Source organism: Haliotis cracherodii, unplaced genomic scaffold (assembly GCF_022045235.1).
Source record: "Haliotis cracherodii isolate W230 unplaced genomic scaffold, xgHalCrac1.p SCAF_21, whole genome shotgun sequence".
In the NCBI taxonomy this organism is placed as follows: domain Eukaryota; kingdom Metazoa; phylum Mollusca; class Gastropoda; order Lepetellida; family Haliotidae; genus Haliotis; species Haliotis cracherodii.
Window position 1 is genome coordinate 8,944,794 of NW_027266277.1, and position 27,280 is coordinate 8,972,073.

Genomic DNA, 27,280 nt, shown 5'->3' on the forward strand with positions numbered 1-27,280 from the left:
GGGGCCAAATACAGCATATTTAAATAAATGTTACCATATCTAATGTATGGTCATCTATCCAAATGTGTGAAGCAATCCCGAGACCCTCGCTCAAAACCCTACCAGTTGCACAGATCGTGGGTTACAAATAATGCCACTCTGCTTTGTCTTTCTTCGGAGTTCATAAGGTAGATAATATTTACCAAAATACTCAGACATTTTAACTGCACATTTAAATTATCTTTTGTGAATTCACAAGGAAGAATAACCTGTAGAATGCGTACATAATGCGAGACACCATGAACACATATGGATGTCCCTGTCTGCCAAATGTTGTTGGGAGATCCCCTACCTCCTCATGGCTGTTTACAACCACCCAAAGGGGAATACAAGACAAAGACAAATTCAAGCATGAATTCATCTCTTTACGTGAAACAGTTCCAGGAAGTAGGAGCGGGTCATCAAGGGCACCCCTCCTACCCACAGTCAATGGGTTCATATGGGCTCTCAACTTAAATTTCAGGTGGGATAGGACTTAAGTACCCGACAAGCCAACATGATTTTTGTCAATGTTCTTTCCACACATGCAACTATGTTTTAACTGTCATGAAAGACAACCATAATTTATGCAACCACAATGCAACATGCATTATATTCTCACCCAAGGTTGATTCAGTGTCATATAGCCTCTTCTTCCCCCATGCACTGAACAAACTGGTGGGCAGTTGGTTAATACTGGTACAGGCTAAAGTAAACTATTTTCGAGGACCACACTGTGAATCAAGGGTCAACCAAATACATTACAAACCCTAGCATTTCATAAAGACAAATAGCTTTATTTGACAAATGAGTTACATGTACACATACGAAAATGAGTCCACAAAGTGTATATAGACTAGAGCTCGTGCAGCACAACAGGAAGTCGTGTTGTCCGCCGGCTGCACAGGCTGCTCAAAGATGTCTGCTGTCAACACCTTGACAACCGACAGTTTTTTTTCTACATTGTGACAATGAAATTTGTTAAATTTCAGAAATCATTTGACAGCTGCTACTAGCAGGGACTACATATAATGAATACAGAAGCAAAGTGTGACTATAGACATTCATATCATGCAGACCAGTCACGCATGCCAACACTGCCTAGATAGAACAATGGTCGCTGCTTAGACGTACGTACACTTTCAAAATTTTAATATCACAGACATAAATTAGAATCTATGGCATTTTTCCCAAAATTTTCTATGTTTCCAAATATATTTAAATAAGGATACAAATATATTATTGTGAATATGTTACAGAAGAATCTATGACACATAATTAACAACGATTAGTCTGTGAAACTAAAATTGAGTCTTTCTTGTCACAATTTCTGAAAACTACCATCATATCGCAGCACATGTTGAACAAATCTTGTGCAACGATTAGTCATTATGTAATACTTGCCTTAGAAAAAACATTAGATACATAAATGCAAAAACAATGAGTAAACGCACTAAAAACATAATTATGTCATATACAAATAGATTTCACAGTAGACACAAGCTCTCGGGATAGGAGCCGAGTTGAACAATCCCGACAAGGTTAGTTAACACTACACTATCAGATCCATCAGGTTCATAGAAATCACTGAAACACCTTCCCTCAATTCAAGACTTCAGTTCCATATCTCAATCGGTTTACTTCCCCTCCCTATTCAGAATATACTTTTGTGAGATTTGACATCCAAGGATATTTTTTGGATTTTCTGGTTTTCTAAAACAAAGTTGACTTCATTGAGATATGAGACCTCATCACACAGGTACAAAGTTCCATGTATATATTGCAACATATCTGCAACTGCCATGATGACAAAGTCAGTGATAGCTGTTACAACATCACACAGGATCAGCTTCTATCCTGTGTACGCTTCATGCCACTCTTCCATTGTTGTTGGTGTGTGGGTCTCAGGAATACATACATTTCCGTCTAAGCAAAGTAGCCTCTTGATGTTTAACTGACTGTTTTGGCAAAGAAGGTGTTTGGCAATTCTTGACTTAATACGGAAATGCATCATGACATAATCATGACCTTCACATGACCCTCTGACCTTGACAACTCTGAGATAAAAGCTGATCCCATTGTTTATCAGACAGCAGCTAGAAGATAAATGTCCAGAGATATAACTTAGCCATGGCAACATACAAGGTTCAATAAATAATGTTTGTTACCAAAACATTGACTTGAACAAAAGAAACAATAGGATTAAAACGGGGTGCTGTTTAAATGTTGTCGTTCAAGATACATCAACAAAACCGATAATCCATGGAAAAATGGGTGTATTTTTTACAATTATTTTCTTTCAAATATTTCATGTCACAAGACACATTTGCAACAAATATCTACACTTGCACACATGGTAATTTGGATAGTATATGCTATATAGTAGTCGAGGCGGCTTTTGTAACAACGGGTGTCCATTGGGTATCCCAGCACAGCAACAGTGCACTTACAGGACATGTGATTCACTGTCAACATTACTCCGGGAAAACTCCGGGAGAAGCCAACCATGCCCCGACCTTGGTCCCCCGTTCTTGTTTTTGAATGACTTTGACTCACAATCTAAATCCGGACAAAAGGAAGTATCAACCATTACATTAAATGGAAAAAACCTCCAAGAAACTGGATTCAGAGGGCAAGCTCTCATACACCGTATCGCAGTAAATATGGAAATGAGGAAGATTGCATAAAAGTTAGGTCGGGACTCCAAAGTGACTTGTGTGCAGACACACATCTTGAAGCGATACCCACACTTGACACATACAAATATTGCACTACAATTCATATATGGGTGTCCAAATATCCACACTATACGCAGATATTTCACGACAGACTGGGAAGCAGACTGACAATATGATGGCAAGCTGCATCGCTCAGTCACAAGCACACTGTACAGTGATGCCACTCGGTCCACACAACCACACATGGTTTCAGTTGTGTGGATCGACAGCAATGTGGCTACAGTGCTAGCATAGATGCCTCGCGCATGCACACACCTCAAGTAGATGCATGCACTGAGGAAGCAGGTATGCCATAGATGTGCAGCTCTCTGCACTGACCCCTCTGTCCAGAGAACTGCACGGGTGAAGAGCGGCATGGCAGAACATTTGCTCTGCACAGTATGCAATGAGAAGTTGACACGAAGACGTTCTCACAAACAGACACATAGAAGACTTGAGCGATGAAGCAGACTTTTCCATCTACAATTCCATGTCAGAAATAAAAGTACAATCAATTCAGTATCAATATCAAAAGAGGATACAATACGGCTTGATACGCCTTGTACACACTTCTTGCCAAGACATATGCAAAATTTAAGACAGCAATTAATTAATTAATGGTCATGTCTTGAAAATGGTAAAATGCTACACTTTTGTCTCACATTTAATTGTTATTTCACCACACTACATAAAATGTAAACCTACAAGTGTTACCTCCTGCTAAATCAAGCATCTTTCAGAATGCACATTTTCAAATTCCTTCCAATCTGGACAATTCACTTCAGTTCAAAGACCACCATAATCCAAGTAATAATTTATCACGAAATTATTGCAATCTTTGTTTTAAGTCAGTCAGTCGACTTGTTCCTTTATCGTCAGTGAAATTGCCCATCTATCCCTCAAAATGTTAGTTAACCCTTAAGAGCTGGAGTACAGGAATCCACACCACAGGGTTAATCGCTTATCCCACATGATCCAAGATGATTGTGTCACTTGTAGGTTTGTGAGGACTGTGTAGTCACTCGCAGGCTGCTTCTTCTCACAGGTGGTTGATGGGACTCCAATGAGAAGTGATTGTGTTGGTCTCCCTTACATACTGGAGCTCAATGTCTATCTACTGAAACAAGAGAGACAGACAGACAGAAATGGGTAGTCCGTATATACACCAGGGGGTTGTCCTCAGGTGACTATCACCACGCACTGGATAGTCTTGTACAGTGTGAGCCTCTCACCAACATCAGATCGCATCCTTCCACGTGTTGTGAGAACAAGACTGCCATTACAGAAAGAAAAGCAACATGGACATTGACGGACCACACGCACAACTCGCCCATCCTGCACCACCGTGTGCACAGGCCTCAGTTCCAGATCTTGAGGAAGCTATCCCATGATCCTGTTGCCACGGCCATCCCGTCCTCTGTCACACCCAAACAGCTCACACGGTTGTCATGGCCAGCTAACACACCTGTAATAAGCAAAGTATCCATCAGTTTGTGGTTTTATTACTTGCAGTTTGTAAAATTCTACACTCACCATACAAAATATGAATTTCGGCCCTAATACAGAGGTAAGTAAAACACTATGATGACTATCATGAACAATCTTTATCATACCTGCTCTGTCTTGTTTGAGCACGTCCCATACATTGCAATTAAAGTCATCATATCCGCCGAGGAGCAGGCGTCCACTCTTGGAGAAGGCCACAGATGTGATACCACAGATGATGTTGTCGTGGGAGTACATGCCGATCTCCTGGTCTGCCCGGATATCGAACAGGCGGCACGTGGCGTCATCAGACCCCGTAGCAAATGCAGAGCCATTCGGGAAATACTGCAGAAAACAATCAGCGGGTGAGACAAAAACCTATCTGAGTGAGTTAAAATATAAAGTCAAATCAGCAGTATTTCAGCCGTAACAGTGACAATAAACCTATGTGAACAAGAAGACAAAATCGGAGGAAACTCAACATACTTGACAGAAATATTCTTAGGATCTAACACAATTTTCTTTTATAATTCTGCTTTGTACATACAGTAAACTACTCTTTTAACAAACACGCTGATAAAACAAACTGTTTTTTTTTGGTCCTGGCCATTTATGCTCATAATGAACTACAGTTATAACAAACTAAAATTAGTGATCCCTTTCAGTTCGTAACCGCAGCTTACTGTGTCTATGAGTAATTACTAGGCACTTACCGTAATTGCATTAATATCTGACTCATGGCCTGAGAAAGTCTGCTTGCACATTCCATCTCTGATATCCCACAGCTGAAACAAGAATTGTGTAGTTTAAAAGAAAATGTTCTGGATTTGTGAATTTTACAGCTTCTACAGCTCAATGATTATCATGTTAACATAATGAAAAATAGTGAAATGGCCATAATGAGAAAGACTGACACTCAACAAAAGTTTCTGTCAGCGTTAATATTCAAATAACTGTATAATGGTAAGAGAAACTAAGAAAATCTAATGATATGAACAAAATATGGCCATGACAGCCAGATTTAAAATCTGATGTGAACATTGTGGAAACAAGCATGTAACACTTCAGTTTCTGACATCATGCTTACATTGGGAGGAAATGCATTGTCAGACAATTTAGGAGCAGTATTTCAGCACATTGGTGCAGCGGTTCCTGAGAAGATACCAGACAACAGGCCATACATAAGCTCACTTGACATGCAGGCATGTTGTTTTGGATGATTTGTTACATTTTCTATACTTGTGTTTCAGTTCAGTGAAGTAACAACAAACTCTATTAATTCCATGATTTACAGTATTCAGAGTTGGGAAGGCATATACATGCCATTTGTACCCTTATATCCACTGCTCCCTGATGGTTCAGGCTGGTAGGACTACCTATGGCTACAGTAACTGCTATTATGTAAACATCTCACCTTAGCCGATGCATCACAAGCACCCGACACAAATGTCTTCATATCAGGAGCCAGTGATAGACTCATGACATCGCCAGTGTGCCCTGTGAATGAAGTGGTGTTCTGGCCAGTTTCTATATCCCATAATGCACTGTGGAGATAAAAGAGATCAATGTATAAACATATGTACCACACATCGAGACTTCCTTCTACAGTAACAGCAACACCAATACAAATACAATATCTATCATTAGTTACAATACTTAGCTGCTATCTTTTCGCCAAAGGATTAAGCCGCTAATAGATAAATATTCTTAAGAGTGATATTTGCCTCTAGGTGTATTAATGAACTTTTCAAGAAGCTAACATTAACAGGTTACTCACCAAGTCATATCTCCTGAGCTTGTGACTATTTGGTTATCATCGAGAAATCGGCAACAAGAGAGGTAGCCAGTGTGGCCAGGCAACTCTCTACTAACACGGACATTGCCTTCTCGAGTTTTTAGACTGTAAATGGAACAAATGTTGTCCAGCCCACCACATGCGACGTAGCTGCCCGAAGGAGCATAGGCACAGGTCATTACCCAGCTGGAGCGAAGGGGAATAGCATGAACCTGAAACATAACACTCAAACTCAACACACATGCTACAAACAGAGGTCCAGTCCATGACCAGAGATTTTATTTGTTCAAGGACAACATGCAGGCCCTACCATCCACAAGGACATCACACAGGCCCTACCATCCACAAGGACATCACACAGGCCATGGCATCCACAAGGACATCACACAGGCCATGGCATCCACAAGGACAGCACACAGGCCATGGCATCCACAAGGACAGCACACAGGCCATACCATCCCCAAGGACATCACACAGGCCATGGCATCCCCAAGGACAGCACACAGGCCATGGCATCTACAAGGACAGCACACAGGCCATGGCATCCACAAGGACATCACACAGGCCATGGCATCCACAAGGACATCACACAGGCCATGGCATCCTAAAGGACAGCACACAAGCCATGGCATCCACAAGGACATCACACAGGCCATGGCATCCACAAGGACAGCACACAGGCCATGGCATCCACAAGGACATCACATAGGCCATGGCATCCACAAGGACAGCACACAGGCCATGGCATCCACAAGGACAGCACACAGGTCGTCATAGTGTGATAGTGTATAGTCCTTAAGGATAGTGCATACTCACCATATCATCAGGACAAACCCTCCCATGACAAATTGTTCTTATGATGCTTCAATCAGTTAACAACTCCATAGATGAACCAAAACCTTTCACTGGACATATCATCCACTGCTTCTCTGCACATTGCATACAGAGTATCAAACCGAATCATCCACACACTACTCTATACTTATGTCATTCCAATGTCTACATGGTCTGGATTTCTCCAAAGGTTTGTCAAAAACAATGACACCGATGAAAACAATATTGAGCACAAATATCCGACAGTAAAACAGGACATTAACAGACATACAGCTCAGAAATTCAGGAAATAAATTTTACAATAGTACAAAACTGAAGCAAAGGAGGAAGACAGATAAAAGACAAACAAGACAAACAAAGTTGGCTACATGTAACAGTTGGTAGAATGTCAGTCTCCAGATACTTATATTCATCATCATCATCATCATCACACAAAATTTCCCATGTAACCTAACTACAACATACTAATTCCCATTTCTTCTAAATGATTTCTTGTTGGGTTTCTTCTGTACCCAAATCAACAAATAATTATATCTTTTGGAATAAAGATGGTTAGATGACTGACACCTACCAAGCAAGGTGATTATGTTAAGCAAGACACAGACACCAATAATACAAACAGCAATCAAGGAAGAGAGTACCTTTTCCCACACACATAATATCATTGGGTTTGAGGCAACTCCAAACAAAATACACGCAAATATGAAATTCCAAAACTCATTAAGTGCTTTAATTTAATAAAAAAGTACACAGTGATCATTGAAAAAAAGTGCAGTATATTTCAGTTGTTCTTGTCATCACAAAATGAAATAATTTATTAGTAATGTGTCAATTCGAAACAAGAGTGATATTTATTCCACTCACTGGAGCAGTTGTTCCAAGTTTATAGTAATGAACCAGAGCATGAGGTGAGAGTTCGGGAGGCCAGCCAGTTTTGGGTCGAAAGAACAGAGATGCCAAGATAATGCTAATCAGCTGACTACCACAGTCTGCTATATATGCTTCATCAAGCACAGCACAATCATCATTTCTATTAGAGGAAGCCTCATGCTATATCATCCTTCTGTTTTGGAGGGCTGAGTGTCAGCGATGCTGAACACCAGTTGCAGGTGAGCTACCTGACAACCTCACATGCTTGGTGCCCTGCTACATACACCAATAACCTATAACACCAGCAACACTCACAAGCTTTCTTAAACACAGCAGCACCATCTTCACATACTGAAGTGGCTAATCTAGTCTGTGAATATGGAAGATGCATGCATAGCTCACTGTAACCTTGCCAACTGACACAGCAAGCATTAGGCAGAATCCTCCAGCAGCGTAGCATGTAGCAAGCTTGAAGCTGAGGAAGCAGTCTGAATTTCTCAGAAATGGATTTCTCATTTTCTTAAGTTGCTGTGGACAAGGTCTGAAGAACTCATAGGGCTAACATTACGGTTTCTTTAACTCCACAGTAGTTGTAACCATGGTAACATGTCTAGATGTCAACAAATTACTTTACTTTGTTATTTATAACAAACAATATACATATACCATGTTATGCCCTGATTCCTTGATAATGCGTGAACATTTCCAATGAAAAAACTCTTATCATCCATTATTGACCCTTAAACTTTTTGTGGCAGATGACTCCACTCTCTTGGAGGCAGTCAATATGATGCAATACGGATGCAATGAGAAAGCTCAGGGCAACTGTAAGTATCATACAGTTATCTTCATTAAACCCCAACTATCAGTTACCTTAAATCTTTGTTGCTATGCAAACTTCATGAACTGAAAACTATACGAGATCTACACTTCAACTTGTTGGAAAACCTTTCAACCCACAATGACCAAGTGACAATGTAAAAGAAGATACAACAAAATTTGAAGTCCTGTCAGGTATAGAATGTTGCAACATCACACTATCTTTGTTCAATACTTGATCTGTATATACATCATCTTGGCATCTCTGGGCAAATTTGTCAGAAACATGTCTCACCTTGTTGCAAGTAAAACCATCCCATACTATTAATTTACCATCTTGTGATGCAGATACAAGATTTCTGAAACAAACAAAAGAAAACACAACAATCAAACATGGATACTACTGCTCTGTTACCTACCTTGTTGGTGGTGCAAGTATCCCATACTATTAATTTACCATCTTGCGAAGCTGAAACTAAATTTCTGAAAAAAGGAAGAGAGTTGTGTATATTATTCACGGTGAATGTCATGACATGGTGGTACAGACACGGTGCTGCCTGGGTTGGAGATGGCTAATTCAGCATTACAACATGCTGGCGGATTCTCACATCCATTAACTGCTACACACTAGCTGCAGGGGACATGATCTATATTGATCAGGCATAGGACTAGTTTATGGTCATCTGAACAGCTGGTACATATATTATTGATTGTCCTGAGAAGCATGATCAGAAAACATATATTCTGAAGTATGTGTACAGGTTTGTTTGGTTTTGTTCCTCCAACAGCATATCATAGTACAACAATAGATGGTGCTTATTGTCAACATCCATGAAGCATGCATAACACAAACAGGACTGCAGTAAAACAAAAGAAGTCTACATCTGTGGGTGCAGCTAAAAAGGTGAAACAAGTTGGTGAGAGGTGTGGGATTACAGGCTGCTTCATATCCTCAGTACCCGGTATTATCCATTTCAGTGAAATGCATGTGACAGTATACCTCAAAGGCAGAAACCATGTTTCGCTGACAACATATATTATCAACAATATTTGGATATAATTGCATACAATATTCATCGATAGATTTTCTGGAACTTGCCCAATGTTTATGTCCACATAAATATCCTCAGTGCACCAACTGATGATAGCATTGGGGTGGCCATGAAGCTGCATGCTGCAGCAACAGTTCATTCTTTGTATTATTGTTTTTCCCTAAGTGTGTGAACCTTACTAAGCAGCCTGGGAGCAAACCACTACTCAGCGAACAATTTCATATCCTGCAAAAAAGATTTGTGCAACCCCTTTCATTTGGATTCCGAAGATGTAAACTTTAATAAAATGAAGAGTTGCTGAATGTATCTTCAACTCATTACCAGATACTATGATTCAACAGACACTAAGCATGCAGCACTGTCCCCTTGCAGCCAGTGTGCATCAGTCAGCAAGACAATTCCTACTCTGCCTCCAGGGCCGTCACTAACAAACAACAAGAAAAGGAAATGTATCTGAAGCCAAGAATGTCCTGATAGTGATATGTAACACTGTTTTATCTTGCCTATTGACTGCAAGGCCTGGCTGTGTGCAAATATCAGGCAATATTCCCTGTAGCTGGCAGTGTCTGTGTGGCTCCAATAACCAGGAGAAATCAATAGCATTCTAGCCCTTGCTTCTGTCTTTTACATCATGAACATGTCGTCATGGCAACCATTCCTTTGGGTCTTTCGTCAAATAGTCAGAGCCTCCACGGTTCTACTCAGACCCTGGTAAGCTGATGGTGATCCCCCAAACAATCTCTACTGTCAAATGAGAAGTATACTGGCTATACAACCAAAGAACTGACAGATAAACTTGCAATTCATAATCAGGAGCTCTGTTCCTTCTCTATGCTAAAACCCTCATCAGGTGGTATTCACAATAATGTACGGATAATGGGGCACATGCAATACTGGCTTCACATCATCCAAGGTAGGCTTAAACCAACATATGATGTGTCAGAAATAGGTTTCTCGTAAAATAAATAGCTCTTTTTTTCCAACTATTTCTAAAAGTTCAAACAAACACAAAGACCTGGCCATCCTTACAGTGAAGGGAGAGCTCGCAGTCATTTCTTCACGAACCAAAATGGTTGTCAAAACCATATAAACTTGTAACATCTACTAAACTGCATATATATTCTAAATCTTGTTTGGAGACATTTTTGGGACTGGCAATTGGGACAATCTATTTCTTGCTAAATTCAGAAATTCTCAAGTCTTGACAGTGCAAGATGGGAAACTTCAATGATCACTTATTCCCTAAACATGTTTAGCCGCTGAACAGAAAATAGGAATTTATTTTGAGCACTGAGTGCCGTGCATAATTTGGCCGTGTTGTGTACTGAAAGCTCTTTGAAATATCATGAAAGGAAGGTTCACAATTTCCTTGTTTATTCCAATACATAGAGAGCCGTTAATGTTATATCCCACTACATTACAAACACTACTTGACAGTAGTTGCTACTGGAGTTGCAATCTGCACTGTCATAGCCTGTCTCCAATGGTGACTCGAGCTGTCTGTCCATCACTTATCAAACCTTACCGTATAACAAGATCACTCCAAATGACAAAATCTTATTAGACAGGTTATATAAGTGCAACAGGCGTCAACATTTTGTATGAAGTTTGCAGACATTTTGACTTAAGTGTCCCTTAATGGATGGATGTACAACACTCGTCTGTTGTGACCTACAATGTAATTATCCTCAAGCGTCACTGGAGCAATGTGGCCAATGTTGACATTTACAGTGGAATGGATGACGCAAGACATGTCACACTAGCAGGGGAAACTGTCTCCTTCATGTGGCCTGAAGACCATCTCATGACCCAAGTCTCCTGATACATACTGCAACTCAAACAGTCACTAGTTGGGGGGGGGGGGGGGGAGAACTGTCTCCTTCATGTGGCCTGAAGACCATCGCATGACCCTCATACATACTGCTCAATCAGGTAACACGATTATTATTTCACATCCCTCGAAACACCAACACAGACAAATCCTGATAAAAGTTGAGTAACACCTAAATCCTACTGACTTCTGAATTTCATTTCCTATATTTCCAGCTAAGCTCTGGACTAGTCACATATTGTATCCCGGCATACACCCAAAATATCTCATGATAACAATTTCCTTTTCCTTCAGACTTGAACGCCAAATCAAATTAGTAAAAATAGGACAAGGCTATGTAGCTTGCCGGAATTAGGAAGAAATAATGAAATAAAGTTTTGTGCTGGAATTCTGTGTAAAATTGTAAAAATAACATAGGTAGTATCATTAATACAAGTTTCAGCTCCAGGCTTTGTACTTTCAAGAGACAAAAAATGCAGTAACACTAGAACAGATTTGAAAGATCGCAGCTCGGTCAAATATTAAAATATACCACAAATCCATTATAGGTCATACTGCATACCAAAAATTTTATGATACATGCAGAAATGGCAAAGTGATAGGCAATAATGACATTTTCAATGTGGTACCGTGGCAGACATGTTTAAAGTCACATAAATATTCTATGAGCAATTTCAGGGATGGAACCACGGACCCTTCACACTCTCTATCCAGTGCAGACTCTCTATCCACTACACAATAGAGGCAGTTTTAGGAAAAACTAGCCAATTTCTTCTTTCTCTTGGCTACTATATAGATATTACAAACTTTTATAACGAGAACATCTCCCAAGTTATGAGCTTGACAATAAATTTGGACATATGAATTGTTGGTACATGAGGCATGGATAGTCCTCCTCTAGCCTGGTCATCATCAGCTCTTCTCCCCACCCCCCACTACTGGACTAGCACTCCAACATGTCTGGCTAGTGTTACATGTCAGCCTGATCTCACAGCAGACAGGCTGGAGGCATCAGGCTAATATCACACATCTAGCTCCCTCCTTTGATGAAATTACCTGCACCTCTTCCACCCCCCAAGGGTTAGATAATAAAACAAAACATAATTAAAGGATTTTTTATCATTTACAACCTCAGTGGACTATCCACGTTGTTTTGTTTATGACAAATATTGTGGAGTTCTTATTCCAGTTTCATCTTGTGGTGGCATGTGAGACCTTAACTATGATAATCAGAATGATGCAGGTTTGAAAGTCAAAGAAACCAGTCTCCAAAAACACCTGGCAATGTCATAAAATTTCAAAGGTTTCGTAACTTATTTGTGAAATTCATTCAGCAACATTTAACATTTATTAACTCCCACGGAAACGCTTCTTGTAATCGGAACATATCATCCATCATTGATATTTATCAGCTTGTTTAATTTCCTATATTTTGCACAAATTTTTTTGCCCCTGTAACAAAATGTTCAAAATCTTATTCCTTTGAACCTCTAATTATATAAATTAAATGACAATTTTCTCATGCTCCATAATGTCAACATAATTAAAAGCACAGTTCTGAATTGTAGCTAAATGAATTTACAGGAAAAAGAAAATATTCAGTGTTTGAGAAAAATTACTTTAAATTCCCAAGTTGAGTCTGGATTAAAAATGGTGTGTAATGCTGTCTTGGTTTGTCAATCAACTGTTGGTGATCTGCAGGCAAACTCACACATGCTGTAAAGCATTACCCTGGCAATTCAGTGAAGAAATGTGCAATACACTAAACTACAACAAATAACAAAAGGTTGGGCTGGCATAAATCCTTGAAATTATTATGTAGGGACTTATCTAGAATGCCAGACTGAGTGCCTTTGGCAGGCAAATTGGGCCAAAAATCATAATGTTCAAAATGTTCTTGAATGTTGTTTGGAGGATTTTGGATTTTTAAAAATTCAAAACGGTAATGTTTGCTGTCATTTTCTGTTGTGGCCGAACACTGGCCTCTGAGCAGGTCAAGATAGGTCACTGTTATGGGCCTTAACTTTTGAAATGGGACATATTCAAAAGAACAATTGAAAGCTTTACTGTGAAGTTGGAATCCAAGCATGCCAAACAATTCTATAACATGGTCTGAAACTGTCAAAAGAAAAACAAAATTTCTCACTATGAAACTACATCATGCTTGAAAAGAAATTCTAAGAGAAAGTGCAATATTATTCTTAGGGGTTTCATGCAAATCTTTTGAGAATCAGATTCAAGCCTTAAATATTATTAATGAATAGTGTCAAAAAGAGGAACAGTAAACTAAACAAAGACTTCAATTACCAACAAGTATTGTTCTAATACATCTTCTTTTTGACACAACCTTTCAAAGTCTTCGGTTGATTGAGTGTTCAAAGCTAACAAGTTTCACCAAAAAGAAGTGAAATCTTTTTCTCAGAAATCCAAATTGATATCTATCTGAAATAATGTGAGAGAGAATAAGATGGTCAAATGTCGTTCAATATTTAAGGCTTGATCAGAGAGAAATGTTTACCTGGAATCAGATGCCCAATGCATGGCATATATTTTTGCAAGATGGCCCCTAAGGGTGCGCCTGGTGCGCATTTGAATTCTGCCGACAGGGTCGACATTTGCTGCTGCCTGAGGAAGTGTTGTGTCAGCCGCAGCTTTCCTGGCCTCCTGCAACAAAATAACTCAGTCAACTCTACTTCATCACATACACTTAATTCCAGCATCAACCACTTCATGACCTTACACACATGGGCATCAACATCAACTACTTCACGACGACGTTACAACCACCAGCATCAACCACTTCATAACCTTACACACATGGGCATCAACATCAACTACTTCACGACGACGTTACAACCACCAGCATCAACCACTTCATAACCTTACACACATGGGCATCAACATCAACTACTTCACGACGACGTTACAACCACCAGCATCAACCACTTCATCAACCCCTTTGCCTTCCAGACTGGTTAATTACCCAAGCAGATAACTAAGTCAAGGATTCTATTTTCAATTCTTTGTGGGGCAAGAAGTTCATGTTCAGCAAAGCTCCAGTCAATGTGAAATGTCAAAAGTGTTGGCTGGCAGAAATTATTAAATTTAACAGTAACTTAATTAATGTACTATTTTAACTTATTTAACAGAATATGTACAATCAGAGCATGAAATCTAAACAAAGCTAGAAATTAATTTTGTTGCTCAGTAATTTTTTTAGTTTGCTTCCAGTTTTCAATTTGTCATGATTCAATCTCAACAAATAACATTTTATTGGTGAAATGTGTGTTCCATTCTTTTATTACTTGATTAACAGCAGATCCTAAGTAGCAGTTCCGTGAGCAGAAGCCACTCAGCAGCAGCAGCAGGGTTCAGTCAGCATGGCAGTTAGCATGGGTAGTTGTCCAATAATTGACACAACAAACAAACTTGCAAACTCATATTTGGCATGTAGCACAACTCGATTTTATGAAAACATTTTGCTACCGTATTTTCTTAAGTATAGTGCGCACCCCCCTCTAGCGGGTTCAATATTTTGAAAAAAAAAGAAATTTGAATATTATGCGCTGAAAATATTTACATCGTACCCTTTCAGCAAAGTCCAGCAAACAGGTGCTGAGAAACTTCGTCAGTACAAATTCGAAATTTGAAATAAAAAAAAATCACCAGACATGTTTATTTACCGTTTAAATAGTATTTATTGTTCTGCTAGATATTGTTTTATATCTAGGGATTAAGATTACCTTGTGTATTTTCTCGTAAACTAAGCCGGAAACAGCAATCAGCTGTACACACGTTTTCTGGGAATCGACCGGTGATTCGGTCAAGACACACCCAATGATATAACTTTATAGGATTTTATAATGCAAGGATCGGCAACAAATGTATCTGAAACTATTTTTTTTATCAGGAATAGTATATTCCATTATTTTCTTAATTATATGCAGCCTTTACTAAACATATTTAAAATAATAATAAACCTAAGCGAAGCAGCTGATAGCTATTGCCGGGTATTATTTTTTACATGCAACCAGTCTGACCAGTCACCGTCAAGGATCACCCGCATGTGATCGTGAGAATTTCATGTTGACATTGAATCGTCAAACAAAAACAAATATGACTTTTAACGAGTCAAAGTATGTCATTTACTATATATGTATCCATTCTCTGTCAACTAAAGTTTGTTTCAAGGCATCAATAGCGGTATTCTCACCATGGTTGCTGTTAATAACGGTGAGTTGTGCGATCTTCCGATCGCTTCACACACGATTTTGCCGAAATTAATAAGAACAATATTATAAGGAATTTTGAATAAAATAAATGAAATAAGTTACAAACATAAGTCCAGATATACAAAGAACACTTTTTATAGCCAGACAGTGTAATTACATGATTATTTTGCTTACTTCAGTATGGATTTGTTGACATGGTATTTCCGGTGTTAGTGCTCACGGTAATGTCTTCCCATGGGGAAAAAAACATCCAAACTCATAATTCGTGTATAATGCGCACCCCCTTCTACACAGCTGTGTTTTTTTTTAAAAAAAGTGCGCACTATACTCAAGAAAATACGGTACTTGTTAACGCAAGATAAAATAAAATAAAAGACAAAAGCAGTTGTGTTATTTAACCAATTTATGACATTCTGACTAAACTTTTTGACAAAAGAGAAGTAGTTGAAGGCTGAATTGAAACGGTAGTCCTTTCTAGCTTATCCCATTCAAATTCCTGAATTTTCTTGTGTATAGTGCACACTTTTTCCAAAAAAAACAATAAAGCTGTGGAGGTGTGTGCAATTAAGCCATTAACCGTTTTCATTGTTTATCTGATTGTAATCTATTTTATCAATTTTATTCAAAAATGTCATTCACTATTTTCTGAATAAGGAGGAATTGTGTGTGAACTGCTTGGCAGACTAGTGTGTTCGAGGGCCCACTCTAGTCAATAAAATAGGGCAACCAACATCTTTATGACACTTACCTCACTGACATCATAAGAGGACAGAGGTCCAGAAAGCTTTTTGAGCAATTGAGTTTTTACTCTAGATTTTCTATTTTACTTGGGTTATTACATTTTTTATTGGGTAACCAATATATTTTTCACTCATCTATTCATCATTCTATTGGGTTTTCACCAAAATTAGTGAACATTTTAATATTTAAAAAAAATGAAATAATGTTTAAGATGTAAATAACTATTCTACATATAAAGACTTGACTAAAAGTAAATTAGCTCGTAAATGTGTTTTGGAAATTAGCTCCTTTGTACGCATGCTGAAAAAGCTTCATTGGGTATTAACTTGTGCTGTTTTTTTTATACATTTGAGTATTTCATTCAGTGCATGCGTTTCTGTACGCAAGTTAATTGAAAGTAATTGGGTTTTGAATATTTTTAAAACTTATCTGAAGCTTTTAGAGGATACTGATATGTTGTGTATATCATATAATGATAATTGCATACTGATTTAGGTTTATTATATTTATTAATTCAGATGATCAAACATTTCAAACATGATATCAGGGAACGCACAATCAATTTGAATGAGCACAGGCTTGTTATAAAACTTAATTTGGCAACATTTCAAGTAATTGGTGGGACAATTTCACCAGTATTGTCTAACATTTACATATGAACTTACCTCTTGGCAACATCTAGTGTATATTTTAGCATTATTATATGGATCATAATCAGCTGAGCTTATTGCCCCAGGATTTACGAGAATTTGGTTGTCATACTTGGGATTAAAGTTGCAAAATACATTCTTGGCTGATGTTCTATTGAATACAATATTGTATGTAGCATGGTGAGGGTAATAATGTGTGACAGATTAATTAATTAGGTTTGACTTCCTTTTCCTATTAATGAAGTGGGTCTCGGCACACTGGAGGAGAATGTTGCCATCACCTTGATACTGCGACAATACGACGTCAACATGTTCAATGTCCTTGAGGAACAATGTCCACACAGCTGTCAACTACAGCTGCTAACTGCTTTTTTCTAATATGTTTTTCACAGCCTTTGCCTCAACATCAACCACATTTCACACCTAAAATGATTGTAAATGCATGGCCAATTTGCAGCACTAACGGAAGACACTCAAATACATCTTACTTCTTGCAAGACAGCATTTCACTCCTTCAAATCTACCAAATCAATGAGTAATTTTTGTATCTGGTTGAACCTATCCCGCTGGGAGGCTGACAGGCTGATGCAGCACACACAAATTACCTGACTAAACAAGATCCATTGGCCAATGGTGGATCAATACTGGAGCCGCAGCACAGCCACAGTGAGCCACCAGCCCCACCAGTGTACTCAACTACTCACTCCACTTTCTATGGGATAACAGGGTGCTGGCCTTAGTATCCTCAGATCTCATAGCATCATTATGTCTTTCAGACTGTCTTTCAGATTGGCATTCCAAGTGGTCCCAAATGTGCTGCTGAATATATATATCACAGCCTTTCCTTGAAGCTTCATAGAAAGTGAAACTCTAATGATAAGACAGCATTTCCATAATGCTAACAGATGGACTTTCCTTCATCTCAGTAGGCCTTGCCTCAACCCGTACACCGTTTCCCAGTATCCGATATAAAGCTTGAACTTCAACAAACGGTCTTACGAATCAATTGCATCACGACTCATTTCATACAAACACTTGTAACACAAAAGAACATTGCTGTGACTACTGCTGGAACTAATGCTCACTATATCGTACATAGATTACTTACCCTTATTTGGTTTTTCAATTGTTCTGTTTCTTGTCGTAACTGGTCTAGTTCACTCATTGTGATATTCTATGTGTATAAATCTGAAAAGAAATGTGTCATGTTTAATATTACATCTCCTATAATGGTATGCATAGCATCAATGGCAACACTTCAGCACATCCTAGAAGTAATGACCAACATGTTCAAAGTTGGATTGGAACTCAGAGAACACATTTTAGAGGAACCATAGCTGGGATTATTGCTGCATAGGTATTGTAGTTTCAGATGTCGAAGGTGTACCTACGCAAGAAAAATCAATTTAAATATGCCACAAAACATATTATATGCTAGATTGTGTTAAGAGACACAATAGCTGGGTTCAATTATGTGACATTTCAGTTTCACAGACATCACAAAGAGTCAGTGCTCCAGCATTTCGCAAAACAGCCATCCTGCTTCCTTCAAATCAATATCTGACAAGCAGTGACACCAAAAATCTTATTTGACATTCTCTCAATACTCAAAATAGAAATCCATTTCTCAATACGATAGTTGTGAATCTAAAGACACACTGCTTCCCTCAAGACTCCACTGATCTTGGTGTCCATAAGGGAAATCAACTTTTCAACTTGTCTCCAATCCTATAACTAACTGTTCAATAATTAAGGTATACATAGATCTATTGTAAATCACTCTTACAATTTGTATCATTTGTAATCAGAAAGGAATCCAGACACTATGATTGGCTTCCTGTACACTGTGGAGAGAAGGCTTTCACTGGAAAGAGTTGAACTTCCTACTGCCATCAGATGAGACAAGTGACAACTTTACATAATGAAATAAGCTGATCTTGGATCACATACATCTGGGAGAGGGCACACAACTCATTCCATATCACAACATAAAGAATCATTCAGTGCACTTTCCATGGAGCTGTTGAGGTGGGTCTGTCACTGCTAGCTATTGGATGAGCAAAGTGGGTACAGGGAAGTCCTGTGATAAGATAGTCAATGTCCTCTGACATCTCAATGATACACTCTTATCAGCGTCACCCTATCAGACAGGATGTACTCCAAGTCTTCATATCATTTCAAATTAGTTGAAAAACTATGTGGCGTATTATTAAATGACTAGTGGTGAGGTGCATGCACATTAAGTACCAGTGATGCACAGCTTGAATTAGGAGGGGGTTTCTGTTATACTATTTTACTCTACTGATGCTCTCAATCTTTCATTTACAATATAAATGGACATCTTGACAATAACCCTTAAATGGATTGATCTAGACTTGCTCAGAGGCTTATATTAACCCTCAAGTTTGAAGCAAATATAAAAAAAAAAATAATCCCAAATTTGAAGTATTTGCCAAGTCATGATATTATGGTAGTGTTATGTGCGCCTTTCCATATAGTGCTATCTCAGCTATAGCGCCACAACGCATGGCTCTCCAAAATTACATACATTTTTAACAAACTTAAGTTTTACACTGGGACAATGTTTTTTTCCCATCGCAAAACTTATCACCAAATGATCACCGTGAGCATATAACAACAGAAATACCAGTCAATAAGTCCAAACTTAAATCAATCCTATTATTACACTATCTGGTTACAAACACATGTTTATTGTATATCTGGCCTACGTTTGAAATATATTTTTTACAAAAGGTTCTGAGAAATTGTGTGTGAACTGATTGTCAGGTAACAACAAATGTTATTGCTTTGCAGAGGTGGCTTGCATTGCATAACAGGACTAGTTAAGACGAAAAAGATGTGTTTAATGTTTAGTTATACTTTTTGCATTGAACACATACTGAATGAAATATCAAAATACCCCTGAATTAACAAAAATACAGACTTTTAAGAAATTCCTACATTTTGAACACAATTACTTTTTCCCCAAAGGACACTGAGAGTGAAATCTCAGATAAACCCTGCCATATTTTCAATAACTACATAAATAAGCAACAAGAAAATTGTATCAACAGCAAGAGACATTGTCCAAGTCTATGCAAAGAATGCCATAGATTAATTCATATTACAGCTGTTTTACTGTTCAAACTGGGAGTATGCCATACAGCTATATTTAGACATAATCAATACCGGCCTAAACTTTGACAGTATTGAGATGAGCGAGAGGTCCAAGTTGACAGTGAGTCATACATGACCAACAGCTCCACTCAGTCTAGATGGTACACATGCAGCCAGCAGGACCTGCACTTCACTTCTACATCACATTGTTTTCAATAGCATTAGACACAGTTAAAAAAATTGAATCTTTGTTGACATACTGTCCAGACCCTACTGTCTACCTCCACCCAGTGTAAGACACCTACTGTCTACTTCCCCCCCCAGTGTAAGATGCCTACTTCCTACCTCCACCCAGTGTAAGACACCTACTGTCTACTTCCCCCCCCAGTGTAAGATGCCTACTTCCTACCTCCCCCCAGTGTAGGACACCTACTGTCTACCTCCCCCCAGTGTAAGATGCCTACTTCCTACCTCCCCCCAGTGTAGGACACCTACTGTCTACTTCCCCCCAGTTTAAGACACCTACTGTCTACTTCCTCCCAGTGTAGGACACCTACTGTCTACTTCCACCCAGTGTAAGATGCCTACTGTCTACTTCCCCCCAGTGTAGGACACCTACTGTCTACTTCCACCCAGTTTAAGACACCTACTGTCTACTTCCACCCAGTTTAAGACACCTACTGTCTACTTCCACCCAGTTTAAGACACCTACTGTCTACTTCCCCCCAGTTTAAGATACCTACTGTATCTCCTCTCAGTGAAAGATGCCTACTGTCTACTTCCACCCAGTGTAAGATGCCTACTGTATCTCCACCGAGTGTAAGACACCTACTGTCTACTTCCACCCAGTGTAAGACACCTACTGTCTACTTCCACCCAGTGTAGGACACCTACTGTCTACTTCCACCCAGTGTAAGACACCTACTGTCTACGTCCACCCTGTGTAAGACACCTACTGTATCTCCACCCAGTGTAGGATGCCTACTGTATCTCCACCCAGTGTAAGACAGCTACTGTCTACGTCCACCCAGTGTAAGACAGCTAGTGTCTCTCCACCTAGTGTAAGACAGCTACTGTCTCTCCTCCCAGTGTAAGACAGCTACTGTCTCTCCACCCAGTGTAAGATGCCTACTGTCTACGTCCACCCAGTGTAAGACAGCTACTGTCTACGTCCACCCAGTGTAAGACAGCTACTGTCTCTCCACCCAGTGTAAGACAGCTACTGTCTACGTCCACCCAGTGTAAGACAGCTACTGTCTACGTCCACCCAGTGTAAGACAGCTACTGTCTACGTCCACCCAGTGTAAGACAGCTACTGTATCTCCACCCAGTGTAAGATGCCTACTGTCTACGTCCTCCCAGTGTAAGACAGCTACTGTATCTCCACCCAGTGTAAGATGCCTACTGTCTACGTCCACCCAGTGTAAGATGCCTACTGTCTACGTCCACCCAGTGTAAGACAGCTACTGTCTCTCCACCCAGTGTAAGACAGCTACTGTCTCTCCACCCAGTGTAAGACAGCTACTGTCTCTCCACCTAGTGTAAGACACCTACTGTCTCTCCACCCAGTGTAAGACAGCTACTGTCTCTCCACCTAGTGTAAGACACCTACTGTATCTCCACCCAGTGTAAGATGCCTACTGTCTACGTCCACCCAGTGTAAGACAGCTACTGTCTACGTCCACCCAGTGTAAGACACCTACTGTCTACTTCCACCCAGTGTAGGACACCTACTGTCTACTTCCACCCAGTGTTAGACACCTACTGTCTACTTCCACCCAGTTTAAGACACCTACTGTATCTCCACCCAGTGTAAGATGCCTACTGTCTACGTCCACCCAGTGTAAGACACCTACTGTCTACTTCCACCCAGTGTTAGACACCTACTATCTACTTTCACCCAGTGTAAGACACCTACTGTCTACTTCCCCCCAGTTTAAGACACCTACTGTATCTCCACCCAGTGTAAGATGCCTACTGTCTACGTCCACCCAGTGTAAGACACCTACTGTCTACGTCCACCCAGTGTAAGACACCTACTGTCTACTTCCACCCAGTGTAAGACACCTACTGTATCTCCACCCAGTGTAAGACACCTACTGTATCTCCACCCAGTGTAAGACACCTACTGTCTACTTCCACCCAATGTAAGATCCCTACTGTATCTCCACCCAGTGTAAGACACCTACTGTCTACGTCCACCCAGTGTAAGACACCTACTGTCTACCTCCACCCAGTGTAAGACCCCTACTGTCTACGTCCATCCAGTGTAAGACACCTACTGTCTACTTCCACCCTGTGTAAGACAGCTACTGTCTACTTCCACCCAGTGTAAGACAGCTACTGTCCACGTCCACCCTGTGTAAGACACCTACTGTCTACTTCCACCCTGTGTAAGACACCTACTGTCTACGTCCACCCAGTGTAAGACACCTACTGTATCTCCACCCAGTGTAAGATGCCTACTGTTTACGTCCACCCAGTGTAAGACCCCTACTGTCTACGTCCACCTAGTGTAAGACACCTACTGTATCTCCACCCAGTGTAAGACACCTACTGTCTACGTCCACCCTGTGTAAGTCACCTACTGTCTACTTCCACCCAGTGTAAGACAGCTACTGTCTACGTCCACCCTGTGTAAGACACCTACTGTCTACTTCCACCCTGTGTAAGACACCTACTGTCTACGTCCACCCTGTGTAAGACAGCTACTGTATCTCCACCCAGTGTAAGATGCCTACTGTTTACGTCCACCCAGTGTAAGACCCCTACTGTCTACGTCCACCTAGTGTAAGACACCTACTGTATCTCCACCCTGTGTAAGACACCTACTGTCTACCTCCACCCAGTGTAAGATGCCTACTGTCTATCTCTACCCAGTGAACGACGCCTATTGTCTAGCTCCATCCAGTGAAAGACACCTATTGTCTACCTCCATCCAGGGAAAGATGCCTACTCTATATCGTACATAGGGTAAGATGTCATCTGGTCCTTGTCTACTATCCAACCATTGTACTGTCATTGTCTACAGCATGTCCATCTCATTTCTCTTTCTGATCCATTAAGGCACATCATCTTTGAACAGGTTGCTAGAGGCCAATTTCAACACTGAACCCAAATGAAGATAATTCAAGCCTTTTCAGTACCAACTGTGATCCTTATTTCTTTACCAGAGACCCTGACTCAACAGTTTGTTAGTTAGCTGTTCAATGCTGGACAAAAAAAGACGTGAAGATTCTGGGGTAGAATAGGTCTTCAGCAACCCATGCTTGCTGCAAAAGGCGACTAACAGAATTGGGGGGACAGGCTTGCTGACTTGGTTCATGCACATCATCGTGTCCCAAATGAGTGGATCAATCCCATGATGTCAATCACTGGATTGTCTGGTCAAGACATGCTGTCAAAAAGCTGTGACTTAAAAAACAAACTTTCTTAAAAAATTTCAAGCTACATCCCGGCAGTCTGTAAACAATCAAGTCTGTACCAGACAATCTAGTGATTGACATCACGAGAATCAATTGGGATATGACATACATCACTGAGTCGGAATGCCTGACAACACAATCACAATGCAACAAGTCATCAGAGCCATAGTGAGTGCGCATGGTTTTATGCTGCAATTAGCAACAGTCCACCAATAACACCGCAGGGGACACCAGAAATGTAGCCATGTGGGGAGGCAAACACCAGATCTTCGGTGGGACAAGCAAATGCTTTAACCACAAAGCTACCCATTTGTCCCTAAATTACCAACAAACCAACATGCACTTCCTTTCTGAAACCTTACTTGGAACTATGGGAAAACACACAACTTCTAAGTATGCATGAACTCCATCACGCCAAAGTGTCAGGAACAACTAAAGGTGCAAAAGTAACTGGCAATAAATACTATAACCTCAAAAGAAGACCTTGACCTTTGAAAGACATGCCATTGACATTTGGTGTGATAGTATTTACTAAGATACACAGTATTAAGATTCATGCCTTTTAGAGGTAACCATGCCCCAGAAACTGACCATGATTTCACTTTTTCAAAAAAAGAAAAAAACTGAAACTGACCTCGACCTTTGACTAATCTTAAGCCAAACCCTTCCAAAGCATGTCCCATCCAAGAGGAAGAATAAAGTAAGGTTAATGATAAAAGTTCCAACAGCTTTTGAGAAAATGTAAGCACAAATGATAGACATTTTAAAAAAAACTCTTCTTACCATATTTGAGCTCACAACTTGCTCTAAAACATGTCTTACAACCACTTAAAAGAATGCCAATATTCTTTGAATAGCGATTAGTGATGGGCATTTGTTACATATGAGTTTCATATTACAATTCATTGTGACAATGATTCATATATTGATTACAGTATATTGTATGTGTTCTTTTATCTGTATTTTGTTACAAACCTGAAAAAAGGGACCCATACATCTAGCTCCCCCTGAACATTTTTTTTGTAACTTTGTATGCCATTTTGTTGGATGTTGCTATGGCCACAAAACATGTGTAAAGAAAACATCATATACAGGAAGCTGATTGTGAATAAGTTTCTCCACAATTCCAGAAACCATCCAGCTTTCAAGTCTGTAGTTACAGAAGACTAATTATAACATGCAAACTGCTAAAACAAATTTATATTTTTACATAACTGTGTATTTTGAAAAAAAGGTAATATGTCCCCTTTGACAAACATATATTTTTGGAATAACTTTTGAAATATACCATTGGAAGTGCATGTGATTTCATTTGATCCTCGTGATCTATCAGATTGGTTGTGGTATGTGATGTGTATGAAGAGAAGGGCACAACAGAGCTGAGATTGTGCAGAGAAAACCATTACGTTCATTTAAATGTCAGATGGTTTGCACAATTAACACCAGGGTATTGAAACATTCATTGAAAGTTCAAAACAGATCCATTAATTTGTTACACACCAAAAACCCTGGCAATCCTGTTGGCGTAGGAATACAAACAGTCTTGTGTGGTTCACTTGGTCTCCACTCTCTGAGAACACATGCACTCCCCACACATTAGCCGTTCAGTGGAGCTGCATAGCCATCTGAAACGAAGAAAAAACTGTCACTTTTTACTGTTTTCCCCTAATTAACAGTGTTGCTTTCCCCTAATCAACAGTGTTGCATTATCGGGCTTTCCCCTATCAACAGTGTTCCTTCATACCACTTTCCCCTGACCAACAGTGTTGCTTTATATGTTTTTCCCCCTTAATCCAACAGTGTTGCTTCATAGGGCTTTTCCCCTAATCAACAATGTTGCTTCATACTGCTTTGCTTAAACAGTGCTACAATCTGTATCACTTAAAAGACTGATTTACTACCATGGTGGACCATACAAACTAATGGTTGATAAAATGAGCAGCAGACAAGCCTGCTTTCAGCATGGGTAACATGGAAACTTTTTCAGGGTCAGCGAGCAAATTGAATTGTTTTTTGTACAGTACTAGTTTCAATGGACATGATTAAAGACATGCTAGGTAGTGTAATTAACATCCTTTTCAGGCCCCACCCTGTAGGCAGCTGCCACGGTCCAGGCTGACCAGGTGTTATAACCAGTGAGCATAGGTGGGCTAACAAACAATGAAGTATATAAGCCTCGTACAAACAATGCACATGGCATACTGCATTCAAACTACACACACATAAGGGACACGTTTCTTGGTTCAAAATATACATGTAAATAGGTGTGATGAACAATCACAATAGATCATTAGGCTGACAAGCAGTTAGTAATTTTGTTTTGATCAGGGTATATTCCAGGGGGGTGCAAAAGTGTTTAAATGCCAATTAGTCACAAGCAACATAAATGAAAAACATTTTTATTTCTCCTTTGTATTGTGAATGAGTCAGAATATAGCATAGATATTAATGGTCATCTGAATAATCAAAACTTCATTATCTTCAGGAATAACAATTAGTAACACGTCTTTAATAAAAGATATTGTATCCTGAGTATGTGAACACTTCCCATCATAGAACTTAGTCCACCTCCGAAAGACTGAAACACTATGATTGAGCTTGTAATCTGATCATTCAGGAGTACAATACACCCTACCAGCCAGCTACTGAAACAAAAACCTCAGAGACCTGACAACACAGTAACATATACCCATGATCGAAAGTACCTGTGATAAGAATTGTTATTTCCATAATTACTGGAATAATCACCTATAAACTATTCGAAATTCGAGGAAAATCACCCCGTGAATATTTCCTATTCCAGACAGCTAAACCAAGATGGCAGTCTGTGGCCTTGCGAGCGAGTACCTCATACAAACAACCAACACCAACTGTCAAAAAGGGAATAATTTGTCCACCTACGTGATGAACACATTTCGTATTGAAATTTTAGTAATAAACTACCAATAGACCATATATATAGCTCAAAAATCACGCCTTTCCCACCAATAAAATGGCGGACGTACTTCGAGTCTGCATAATTGATCAATATGAAAATATGCCGGTCTGATCGCCATTTTAGAAATATGGTGTCCACTGTTGACAGAAATAGGCGCGTTATACACAATTTGTTGGGTAATAAACGAACATAACATCTTCTGGCGATGTGATAAGGTAAATATAAGGGACAAGTTGTGGTAAAATGCAATATATCGTTCAACAGTGTTGCAAAATCGTACCATCACCTAGGTCGGCTGGATCCCAATACGTACGTGCTGTCAGATGCCTTTTCTGCAAGATTATGCGAAATCAGCAAATCCACCCGTGTCCACAATACTCACACTTGTAGTATAACATATACTTCTGTGACTGTCCAATCGACAAGACATATGCAATACCAGAACAAGGTAATTTGCCCCTACTTCTAACCCGGAATACACATCGAATATGCCATTTGCATAGAGCTGAGGCGAGAGAGCTATGGGAGACGCGGCAGAACAAAGACAGCAAAAATGGTTATAGCGCTAGTTTTATCTGCAATTGGACTTCTTACTTACCTCAATATGCACAGACTCACAATATTATCCACCGACCAGTCATACAGACCCCGATATTCTTCCCTTTTCACTACATAAATCGGACGCTTTTTTGCTTTAACACTGTCTTCGCATGAACGGTAAGGGTGCGGCGCCCGTGATAACAAAGATGGTAACCC

General features: G+C 39.7%; 1 protein-coding gene across 2 annotated transcripts; it reads right to left on the reverse strand.

Moving 5' to 3' along the window:
* Positions 1-794: 794 nt before the first annotated feature.
* On the reverse strand, positions 795-27,280 carry LOC139470748 (guanine nucleotide-binding protein subunit beta). 2 transcript variants are annotated; one of them, XM_071253029.1, is made up of 10 exons: positions 27,123-27,280; positions 25,087-25,211; positions 18,153-18,232; positions 13,940-14,085; positions 8,834-8,897; positions 5,998-6,227; positions 5,635-5,764; positions 4,934-5,005; positions 4,349-4,565; positions 795-4,200 (listed from the first exon to the last, which is right to left on the reverse strand). In XM_071253029.1, exons 3-10 carry the CDS (start codon positions 18,207-18,209, stop codon positions 4,094-4,096), a joined length of 1,023 nt encoding a protein of 340 aa, XP_071109130.1. In that variant the 5' UTR covers positions 18,210-18,232; positions 25,087-25,211; positions 27,123-27,280; the 3' UTR covers positions 795-4,093. The 2 variants fall into 2 exon arrangements, with proteins under 2 accessions (XP_071109130.1, XP_071109129.1); XM_071253028.1 differs by lacking the exon at positions 8,834-8,897 and adding an exon at positions 8,958-9,021.